We start from the raw sequence: 12,060 nt of genomic DNA, 5'->3' as shown, positions 1-12,060 counted from the left end.
TCAGGGGCCCCTGACCATGCATCAGTGTCAGCGGTACAAACGTGAAGGGCCTAAGACCCCACACACACTCACACACAGTTTGTCATATTTGGGTGACACTCTCCCTAATCGACAAAATAGTAAAAACATTGAAAAACAAAGACAAATCTTGACAAAGCAAACAAAGTAAACGAAAAGAAAACAAACTCAAACAAAGAAAGATAGACAAAAACCCAAAGAATCGTAAGTAGGGGTGGGTAGAGACGAGAGGTAACAATGTTAAATCAAGATTTTAGAACTCAAACGGAAACCTGAAAAGGAATGCAGACTGTAAAATTGGGCAAAAAGCCCAAGAGGGGCAGAATTTCTTACCCCGGCCTCATCCACCTGTGGTGCCTCTGTGGGCTTTGAAATCAAAGGCCTCAATTAATCACTCACACATAATGTTTGCACATCCATTTACACTTTAAAATGCACTTACAACTTTGGCACAACTTTGAGACAATGTTTAGACACACAGGATATTACAAGCTCTATAATTACATTTCTAACAAATCACATATTACAAAAAATAGTTTATTAGTCTTGTTGTCTTGTTTCCCAGTAAATGTTTTAAACATGTATTCCTTGTGAAGCAAAATTGTGTACGATAATATGATTTTGATCATATTGGCAAACAGTTTTAAACTTACAAACTTTTGTTAGATTTATGCTTTATACAAAAAAAGAGAAGAGAAAAGAAAAGAAGAGAAAAGAAAAATAACTTACAACATACTCTGGCAGCAAGCACAATTTTGCTACTCATGGAAATGTATCTTGTTTTGAGGATGTTTAGATATTTTTACTGGACAAGACAAAAAAAATGACCACTACAGCATAGAGTGAGAACAACCTCATGTTGACCTCATGTAGAATAGACAATCCTACTCCAAAACTTCCTGTTTCTGCTTATAGTGACTGAAAAATGACAAACAATCAAAGACAACCAGGACTATGTTCATATGAAGGGGCTTATATAACATGAAGGTCCATCACATGACCTAATTTCCTTATTTTCCTTGTGGATTACATAAGCAGCAGGGGACAGCATCCAACGTACAGTTCAGTTCACACACGCACACATGTATTCACAGGACAAAGTAGGACAAGCACGCACTTATGCAACGATTACAACTTTGTAAACAAGAAAGTATCCAATAATCTCTAAGCGACCACAATACAGAACAGTAACATAGCCATTATGCCCCATGGGTATTTAATTTCAATTTAGCCTAAATATCTATGTTCTACTACATGCAGAGTTGTATTGGAAACACAGTGTTAACTCTGTGATGCAAACAACATTGTGTATTAGAAATAGATGTTCTATGTACTGCAAAACAGTAACATTAGCAGTGACAAGTGCTAGAATCACAAATATTCACAAACGTATTAACAGAACAACCCTGATCGAATATTTGATGAATTAAAGATCCAACCAAACATCAGACTCTCACTATTGAAAACAGTGAAAAAAAATCACTGTAGATTGTTTATTGGTCCGACATGACTGTATCTTTGCAGACTAATTATTTAATAAAGACTTTTTACTCTCATATAAATATATGCTTTTTCATAAAATACACATCAACTACATTCTGTCAGCACATTTGGCTTTGAGAATAGACCAGTTCTTGACTCTGAAATAACAAAAATGATCAAAACACACATCCATACATATTGAAACAGTCACACAGTGGCAAAACACTCAAAAAATTAAAATAATTAGGAATCACAAATCAGAAAAAAAAGATTTATCCTTCATCTGTAAAGCCAGAAAAACAAAAGAACTGAGACTCCAGACAGATATGGCTTCAAGCATACAGTATTACATACCTCATTACTTTCCTTGATAAACTAATTATATAAATAACAATTTGCATGAGAGGCAAACGTTATAGTATCTTGCCGTGGTATTTAATGGAGCATGCGTTTAAGCATTGGCAATCTGCAGACAGGCACATACGCATTTAATTGGACACACATTTAATGTCTTTCTTGAACAAACTTGCTTGACAGATAGCAGCAGCACAAGGCTTTGTATTCCAGTAGCACTGTGAAATATTCATGCATGTGTCCTGCAAAAGTCACCACGCAAGGGCGCTCCAACAATCAAATGCAAGAGAGGACGGTGAGAGACAAGGCAGAGGAAGGAAGGAAAGAAGGAGCAATAGAAGGCAAGAAGGAAAGAAGGAAGGAAAAAAGAACAGAAGGAAGGAAGGAAAGAAAGAAGGAGCAATAGAAGGAAGGAAGGCAGGGAAAAAATGAAGGGAGAAAAAATGGAAGCCAGAAAGGAAGGAAACAGGAAAAGGAAGGAAGAAAGAAAGAAAGGGAAGGAGGGAGGGAGGGAAAAAGCTAGAAAGTAAGGTTGGAAAAAAGGAAGAGAGGAAGGCAGAATGGAAAGAAAAGATGGAGGGAGGTAGGGAGGGAGGAAGGAAGGATAGAAGGGAGAATCTGGAAGGAAAATCGGAAAGAGGGAAGGAGGAAGGAAGGGAGGTAGGAAGAAAATAAGGAAGGAAGGAAGGAAGGAAGACACTAACAATAAAATGCAAGAGATGATAGAGGAAGGATAAAGAAGGAAGGAAAGAGAGGAGGAAGGATAGCAGAATGGAAGGCAGATAGGAAGGTAGAATAAAAAGAAGGAATGAAGGAAGGAATGTGGGCAAGAGGGAGGGTGGAAAGAAAGGAAGGAAACAGGAAATTAAGGAAGAAAGAAAGAAAGAAAGAAAGAAAGGGAAGGAGGGAGAACAGTTAGAAAGTAAGGTAAGAAAAAAGGAAGTTAGGAAGGCAGAATGGAAGGAAAGATGGAGGGAGGGAGAAGGAAGGTGGGAAGGGAGGTAAGGGAGGGAGGGAAAAAGCTAGAAAGTAAGGTAGGAAAAAAGGAAGCTAGGAAGTCACTATAGAAGGAAAGATGGAGGGAGGGAGGGATGAAGGATGTAAGGAAGGATAGAAGGGAGAATCTTGAAGGAAAAATGGATAGAGGGAAGGAGTTAGGAAGAAAATAAGGAAAGAAGAAAGGAAGGAAGGAAGGAAGACATTAACAATCAAATGCAAGAGATGACAGTGAACGACAAGGCAGAGGAATAAAGAAAGAAAGAAAGAAAGAAAGAAAGGGAAGGAGGGAGGGAGGGAGGAAAAACAGCTAGAATGTAAGGTAAAAAAGGAAGTTAGGAAGGCAGAATGGAACAAAACATGGAGGGATGGAGGTAGGAAGGAAGGAAGAATGGAAGCCAGAAAGGAAGACAGGAATATAGGGTGGGAGGGAGGGAGGGAGGAGTGGAAGGAAAGAAGGAGGGATGGATGGATGGAGGGAAGAAAGATCAGCAATAAGCAGTAAGAGAGATGAATATAAAGGAAAAGAGCAATTAAACAGGGTCATGCAGCCTGGCTTGTGTCTACACACCTGCTCTACTCAAGTTCTCACTCTTCAGAGCTCTAAGAGCTCACTGAAGAAAGACAGAACAGAGACACAGACAGTCAGCAGACAGACACCACATCGACACACATAAATTACCTCCATCTCTTAGCACTGAACAACCATTTATAGATTTGATGTCAAAACGCGCCTGTAGTTGTGACTGACGGCCCTTTATATCTACTGTGTACCAGAGGAGAAAATCGTGCAACAGTACGTTTCGTTATTAAAAAAATGGTTGTTCAGAAGTTGTTTAATGACAGTATATGTTTCTCTGGAATCCATAAGGCAATGTGATTTCAATTTCATTTTTTTAAATAATTAATAATATTAATTCCCAATTCTTAACTTGTTTTGCTAGCGATTAGACATTCAGCTTCAATATTTAGATTTTTCGTTCTTTTAATCAGCTCTGAGCTCCAGGGCCATTCTGTCTGGAGGTGAGAAGGAGGTTTTGAAAGAGAGGAACTTCAAACGTCACAAGCTCTACACCGCCTGGGCACTGACCGGAGGGGAATGGAGCGGGTGGCCGAGCGCCATCTGCAGAAAATGAAGCTAATGTTAGCGGCTACATATCATGCAATAGGGGATGGGCAAACCAGTCACTCCAACCACTCCAAGATTGGGTGAAAGTCACACATACCCCTAAGTGGGGATTAATGGGTATAGATATAAGCATTAGTAGACCGGACAGCAAGACACATTCCAGTATAAATGACGGATCTGTACTTGCTGTGTTGGATATAATACTTTATATCTATAATGTCTGTAGCATGCTAATAAGCCACTAAATAAAACAATAAGTGATAAAAAGAGTTTCACAAGGCCTGCAAAATTATGATGAAAAGATTTGGACAAATTCAAGTTTGCAAACACTACAATGTAGCAGTGCCACCTTAGTTTGACAGAAGACCCAGTGAAGCCCGTTAATGGTTTTACCACAAATGAAAAATATCATGACAGCAGAAGATAAAGATATATATAGGAAAATGAATATAAACAAAGATGCATACAAAGACAAGACACAAGTACTCTCTAATTCTCTCTTTCACATACACAAGCATACACAAAACTGACATCTAAGACAAAAAAATACACATACAGTACTCTCATTAATTGTATACATCCATACACACAAATGTAGAGACTAAACGCACATATACGACACAACCAATGAATATGGCCACAATAGAAAACACCTATAGGGACAAAACACATATATATACATATATATGGACATTGGGACATGTAAGAACTCCAGAGAAATGGCACTGTAGCTAAGACAGGGGTGTAAGATTAGATATGAAACTAATATTCAGCTTGAGAGTGTTATCTTAATTACTTAAGAGCAGACATGTGTATCAAAGTGTGTGTTTCCCTACATTATATGTCTAAAACTGGACAGTAATTGTGAGATATAGGATTATAAATAACAACACCAAAGAAACCACACAGAAAAACTCTGTCACAGCTCTTAAAGGAACACTCCACCAATTTCCGACATCACCCTCTTCAGGATCTGCATTTGATCATCATCGCCGACAACAACAACGTGTGCCTCTATATAAAGAAAACTTATAGTAAGCTTAGTTATTATTGTAAGTGTGTTTAAAAGTGTTCTCAATCCAACCCACGCTGACTTAGTTTGATGCCGAACATTTGAAATTTGATGCTGAAAAGTGGTGGAGCACTCCTTTAACAAGTCATCAACCTTCCTGCCCTCAAAAACAAACCATTTATTATGCTGATTTGGCTTGTAATCAGTAAAGTGGAGCTTTACTTTTATCGTGCAAAATCAGTAAGACACAAGTATGTTTTTCTTTTGGTTTAGATTGGTCTTGATGACAATATGACAATTCTTAAACCAGCACAATATTGCCAAACTGACAAGGACATTTTTGACCTCATAACACAAAAAAAGCCATTATGAAGCAGAAAACAAGCTTCACATCGTGCCATATACTTGCCTCTACAAGTTTCTATGGAGACAGAATGGAAGAACAAGCATTAGAGAAACCAGCTGATGGATTTCTGCAGTTCTCACAGTATTTTGACACATTTGGATTTGATACCATTGATTCATGTTCCACACAAATGCAAAAATCACAGCGTAAAATAAAGCAAAAACAGATTTCAGTTAATGTTTTTCTTAGCAGCTGAGTCTCCAGGGTCACCAGATGTTGTTTTATTTCAGATAAGCAAGGGAGAGAGACAGTATGGCATTTAATGTTGTTAATGTTAGACATTAGTTGTACAATGTGAATTCACAAGACAAATAACTCAAGACAACATACAATGAAGCCTTGCAGAAACTTTGGTGCCATTTTGAGGATTAAATACTGAAAGGAAAAATTATTGCTGGTGCAACAAAAACGTTGTCAATTTGTTGAACTTTCTAAACTATTAATAAACTCGTGGACTCATCTAGTAATTGACCAACATATAATACCAACCTAGTCTCATAGTGAAAACATGACTCTATATATGTTTTAGGAAAACTTGTTATACGTGTCTGCAGATACACTTCCGTGCAGTTTCCAGGTGAAATTAACACTAAAGGTGCTACAACAACTATGTTTTTCTCCACTTTCACTCATATCATGATTTAAATGGCGTATTATGACTTTATAACACTTCTATTTCTCTCTATTACTCAGCCCCTGCTATGCTATGGTATTTAGTTCTGCTGTTCTGCTGGGAGAGACTAAACATATTAAATGCGTGTTGTCTCGTACAACTCCCGCGGGTTGCGAGTAGGCCATACTGCTACTGACAGATCAAAACGTCTAGTTGTGGACACAATACAGGACGAGTGTGACATTCTGTGCCTGCAAGAAACCTGGCTGGCGAAACAAGACCTGGATAAGTTGAACTCTATACATGTGAATTTCCATGGGGCTGGAGAGTCTACTACCGACCTCAGTACAAGGCTGGTTCGAGGTAGGATAGCTGGTGGTGTTGCTATATTGTGGAACATTAAATATGACTCAATGGTGAATGTGGTGCGCCTAAATGTTGACTGGGCCATAGGGCTAGAGCTTAATTTTAATGAAAAGAAATTTACTGTTTTAAATGTTTATACACCGTATGAATCATATGAGCATGAGGACGAATTTCTGAACAGGCTAGCTTTTATTCAGTCATTCATAGAGGATAATAGCTCATCTTGTGTTTATGTTATGGGTGATTTTAATGCTGACATGTCAGATAGCAAATCTTTATTTGCAGTACATCTGCAGCAGTTTTGTAATGAGTCTAAATTAATTCTATCGAGTGTAGCTTTCTTGCCTGAAACAAGTTTTACGTATGTTAGTGATGCGTGGAATACAACATCTTGGTTAGACCATATTTTGACCACAGCTGATGCTCATGCCTCGCTGGTAAATTTGGAGATTTGCTATGAACTTGCTACATCTGATCACATACCTATTGCTGCTCTGTTAGATGTTGAGTATGTACCTCTGTTGTCCAGAAATAATAATGTTGCCTCTTCAAGTAAACTGGACTGGTCAAAACTGAGTAAAGAGGTGGTGGTTCAATACTCATTGCTAACAGAGCATTATTTAAATAAAATTGCTCTGCCTCATGAGGCCCTTATGTGCTCAGATATGAATTGTAAGGACGTGCAACATGTTGAACAACTTTGTGCCATGTATGATGATATTGTGAAATGTCTTAATGCTTCCAGTGATCCTTTTTGTAAAAGTAGATGTAAGGTATTTAACATTAGACCTGGGTGGAATGAGTTTGTAGCTGAGAAGTATGCTGAGGCAAGAGAGGCTTTTAGACTTTGGTCAGAGACAGGTAGACCTAGACATGGGGTACTGCTAGATGTGAAAAAACAGGCAAATGCTAGAGTTAAGAATGCACTCCGATTTATTAAGAAAAATTAAAATACAATAAGAGCGGACTCGCTAGCCAGAAAGCTACAGAACAACAACTTTAATGCCTTTTGGCAAGAGGTAAAAGTAATGAATTCCAATAAAACATCTTTACCAGCGGATATTGAAGGTATCAGTGGCCCCGAAAAAATAGCTGAGCTTTGGCGGGAGCACTACCGGGACCTGTTTAATTGTGTTAAAAGTAACCCAGGTAGAATTGATAATGAACATATTGATTTTTCAACAGATATGATAATTAAGAGCAGTAGATATTCATGGTGCCATTAATATGTTGGAGAACAACAAAGCCTGTGGTATGGACGGTATTACTGCAGAACATCTAAAATATGCCAGCCATAGGCTCTGTCCTTTACTTTCCATGTGTTTTAATGGTTGTCTGGTCCATGGTGTCCTGCCAAATGCTATTATGTCTGTAATGTTATTGCCGGTGCTTAAAGATAAGGCTGGTAAGCTCAACAGTATTGACATTTATCGACCTATTGCAATAGCAAGTATCTTGTCTAAAGTACTGGAGAGGATACTATTAACCAAGCTAGAAATGTATGTCCTTACTTCCGACAATCAGTTTGGGTTCAAAAGAAAACATGGAACTGACCTGTGTATCTATGCTCTTAAAGAGATTGTGTCCAGGTTCAAAAGCTTGAATACATCTATGTTCCTATGTTTTATTGATGCGTCACAGGCATTTGATAGGATTAATCATGAACGGTTGTTTGTAAAATTGTTAGACAGAGGTGCCCCTAAATTTTTTGTGAGAATTTTAATGTTTTGGTATGCCCACCAAACGTTTCTGGTTAAATGGGACAATGTTGTATCCACTCCTTTTCATGTTAGTAATGGTGTGCGACAAGGAGGTATCATGTCTCCTTTTTTATTTAATGTTTATATGGATGAATTATCAAACCAGTTAAATAGGTTGAAAACTGGCTGTCTTGTGGGCAACACTGTTGTTAATCATCTTATGTATGCTGACGATCTGGTCCTGCTTTGTTCATTTAGTGCTGGGCTGCAGGAAATGCTGAATGTGTGCTCTCAGTATGGCCTTGATCATGACATAAAATATAATGCTAAGAAAAGCCACATAATGATAGTTAGAAGCGATGAGGACAGGAAATCAATTTTCCCAACATTTTATTTGGCAGATAGTCCTCTTGCTGTGTGTGAGAAAATTAAATATTTAGGTCATGTCATATCCAATGACTGGACAGATGATAAAGACCTACATCGTCAGCGATGTAAAATCTACTCTCAAGCTAACATGCTTATAAGGAGGTTTTCTTTGTGTTCTGACTTTGTGAAGTGCTCTCTGTTTAGAACCTACATCACACCGCTATACACTGCTCAATTGTGGTCTAACTATAAGAAAAAGAGTATGCAGAGACTCAAGGTTGCATACAATGATGTAATGAGGTTGCTGCTTCGTGTCCCTAGGTGGCATAGTGCCAGTCATTTGTTTGTGGCTACTAGAGTGCCATCTTGTGAGGCACTTTTAAGACAACTGATGTTTAGTTTTATGTGTCGCCTGGACAGGTCAGTGAACCATATAATTGAAGCCCTAGTCAGTCCGCTGAAAAGCTGTTATAGATACACCTCTAGGTTAAGACGACACTGGTGCAATAGCCTGTATATCCTATAGGCTAATATGGAAATTTGTATGTATTTATGTATGTATGTATGTGTTATATGGACCTGTGTCTGCAATAAAGCTTTAATAATAAAATAATAATATTTATTCTAAAGCATCTTTTGAAAAATTACACATGTTAATGCTTGTATTACAGACCCACCTGCATATAAACAACTATTCCAATATGATTAGCTTACATGGTAGCGCACCTCATAGAGCGTTGGACTGTGTTTCAAAATCAGACAACAACACAAGCTAACATGTAACATGACAATGACATAGAAGCAACACAAATTGACAAGGTTGCTTCAGAAAATTTGCTTTCATTTCGCTTCTGCATTGAAAAACACTATCAGTTGAGGTTAGGTGTTGGGTAAGGGTAAGGATGTCTGTTTTGTTAAACTCTTATTTCTCTTTTCAGACACTCTTGGTTACGTTTAGGGTAAAGTTTTAGGTTATGGAGGTACGTTTTCTTAAAACCTCGGTTTTTGGCGCCCCCTGCTGTATATTTCACTTGAAAAGTGCAGCCAAATGTGTTATGAAGCACGTCATTTCAGTTTTGCAAAAATGTTGCAATGCTATGTAAATTTCATGAGAACAGGCTGTAAAATACTAGTGTCTGGTAGTCTAGCGTTAGGCACCAAGCATGCTTTTCTTGCAAGGCTTCTACGCTGAGAAAGGTGAAGGCAATTGTACTTACGTTGACTTCAGTGATAGCAATATCTACGACGCTACCGACAACAATTAAGGCATCAAATGTGTTCCATGCGTCAGTGAAATAATGCTGTTAATAGAGGGCACACCACACACAAGGAAGAGAGGGAGGAGAAGGGGAAAGAAATGAAAGGAGAGAGATAAAGAAATGGAAGAAACAAAAGTTGTGGAGGACACACAGGGTAAAGACAAGAAAGAAATACAGAAATTAAATCTCAGTAGTCAAGGAAGTAAGTTGTCAGTTAAAAAGTAGCTCAGACTGAGTTGAAATCCGAGTCTGTTTCAGGTAAAGGGACTGAAGATGTCTTAAGATGTAGTTGTCAGCAGATATAAGGGAACAGGGTCTTAAATTCTGGTTTACTTACATCAATCTCACTGAGCACTATGTCAACAATGCTGCCGATCACAACCAAAGCATCAAAGACGTTCCAGGCGTCCCCAAAATACCCCTGAGACACGCAAGGTGGACGGCCAGGATATAATATGTGCGATTGATTAGCAATCAGCATTAGATGTGTTAGTAAAGTGACTATACAAAAATTCTTAATGTAAAAAAATATTGCATATTATTGTCATGCTAATATTAATGTATTAATCAATACACCAACCAAATTAGTAGGCCTATTCGCACCAAGAGCAAATATTTGACAGGAATATGCCCTATGAAAAAAACATTAATGCATTTCTATTAAAGGTATGAATCTTTGGGTTTTGGGTTCATTTCACAGTTTCGATTCGATTCAAAAATTATTTTTTAATTCGATTCGCAATAAAATTTGATTAAAGATTGTATTCAGATTTTTAAAAAATGCATTTATAGTACTAAAAATAAAATGTTATGTTATAGAAAATAACGGCTTGCCCCCTGTATTTGATTTCAGGGGTATTTTTTATGAAGGCACAATCTTTTCTAACATTTTAAAATGGTTTCTTATCTGTTTATGTCAAAATTTAAATTTTTTCAATTCATTAATAAAAATTCTTAAGTCTGAGAATGTATTACGTCTTACCCTAAAAATAACGTAAATGCCAACCACACTCACCTAAAGGATTATTAGGAACACCATACTAATACTGTGTTTGACCCCCTTTCGCCTTCAGAACTGCCTTAATTCTACGTGGCATTGATTCAACAAGGTGCTGAAAGCATTCTTTAGAAATGTTGGCCCATATTGATAGGATAGCATCTTGCAGTTGATGGAGATTTGTGGGATGCACATCCAGGGCACGAAGCTCCCGTTCCACCACATCCCAAAGATGCTCTATTGGGTTGAGATCTGGTGACTGTGGGGGCCATTTTAGTACAGTGAACTCATTGTCATGTTCAAGAAACCAATTTGAAATGATTCGAGCTTTGTGACATGGTGCATTATCCTGCTGGAAGTAGCCATCAGAGGATGGGTACATGGTGGCCATAAAGGGATGGACATGGTCAGAAACAATGCTCAGGTAGGCCGTGGCATTTAAATGATGCCCAATTGGCACTAAGGGGCCTAAAGTGTGCCAAGAAATCATCCCCCACACCATTACACCACCACCACCAGCCTGCACAGTGGTAACAAGGCATGATGGATCCATGTTCTCATTTTGTTTACACCAAATTCTGACTCTACCATCTGAATGTCTCAACAGAAATCGAGACTCATCAGACCAGGCAACATTTTTCCAGTCTTCAAATGTCCAATTTTGGTGAGCTCTTGCAAATTGTAGCCTCTTTTTCCTATTTGTACTGGAGATGAGTGGTACCCGGTGGGGTCTTCTGCTGTTGTAGCCCATCCGCCTGAAGGTTGTGCGTGTTGTGGCTTCACAAATGCTTTGCTGCATACCTCGGTTGTAACGAGTGGTTATTTCAGGCAAAGTTGCTCTTCTATCAGCTTGAATCAGTCGGCCCATTCTCCTCTGACCTCTAGCATCAACAAGGCATTTTCAGCCCACAGGACTGCCGCGATACTGGATGTTTTTCCTTTTCACACCATTCTTTGTAAACCCTAGAAATGGTTGTGCGTGAAAATCCCAGTAACTGAGCAGATTGTGAAATACTCAGACCGGCCAGTCTGGCACCAACAACCATGCCACGCTCAAAATTGCTTAAATCACCTTTCTTTCCCATTCTGACATTCAGTTTGGAGTTCAGGAGATTGTCTTGACCAGGACCACACCCCTAAATGCATTGAAGCAACTGCCATGTGATTGGTCGATTAGATAATTGCATTAATGAGAAATTAAACAGGTGTTCCTAATAATCCTTTAGGTGAGTGTATATTATAGGTTACAAATAAAAAAAACAGAAGAATTCATTACGAGGGCATTTGAATTTCGGGAGCATTTTTATGATTCAATGCCTTTTTTGACCCAAGCTCCCCCTTAATTTCAGACCATGGCCA

The 12,060-nt window shown here is 38.4% G+C and overlaps 1 protein-coding gene across 1 annotated transcript in view; it reads right to left on the bottom strand.

The window, feature by feature from the left end:
* The window catches only part of cacna1da (calcium channel, voltage-dependent, L type, alpha 1D subunit, a), a 138,251-nt gene that overhangs the window by 29,981 nt on the left and 96,210 nt on the right, over window positions 1-12,060 (bottom strand). Inside the window, exons 30-31 of the mRNA XM_052101064.1 lie at window positions 9,663-9,746; window positions 352-384 (exon numbers count right to left, since the gene is read on the bottom strand). Of these exons, the coding sequence (XP_051957024.1) occupies window positions 352-384; window positions 9,663-9,746 (117 nt within the window). The remainder of the gene's footprint in view (window positions 1-351; window positions 385-9,662; window positions 9,747-12,060) is intronic.

The sequence above is a fragment of the Xyrauchen texanus genome, chromosome 32 (genome assembly GCF_025860055.1).
Source record: "Xyrauchen texanus isolate HMW12.3.18 chromosome 32, RBS_HiC_50CHRs, whole genome shotgun sequence".
Classification (NCBI taxonomy): domain Eukaryota; kingdom Metazoa; phylum Chordata; class Actinopteri; order Cypriniformes; family Catostomidae; genus Xyrauchen; species Xyrauchen texanus.
The sequence above is the reverse complement of the archived record's forward strand: the minus strand, read 5'-3'. Positions and strand labels throughout refer to the sequence as shown.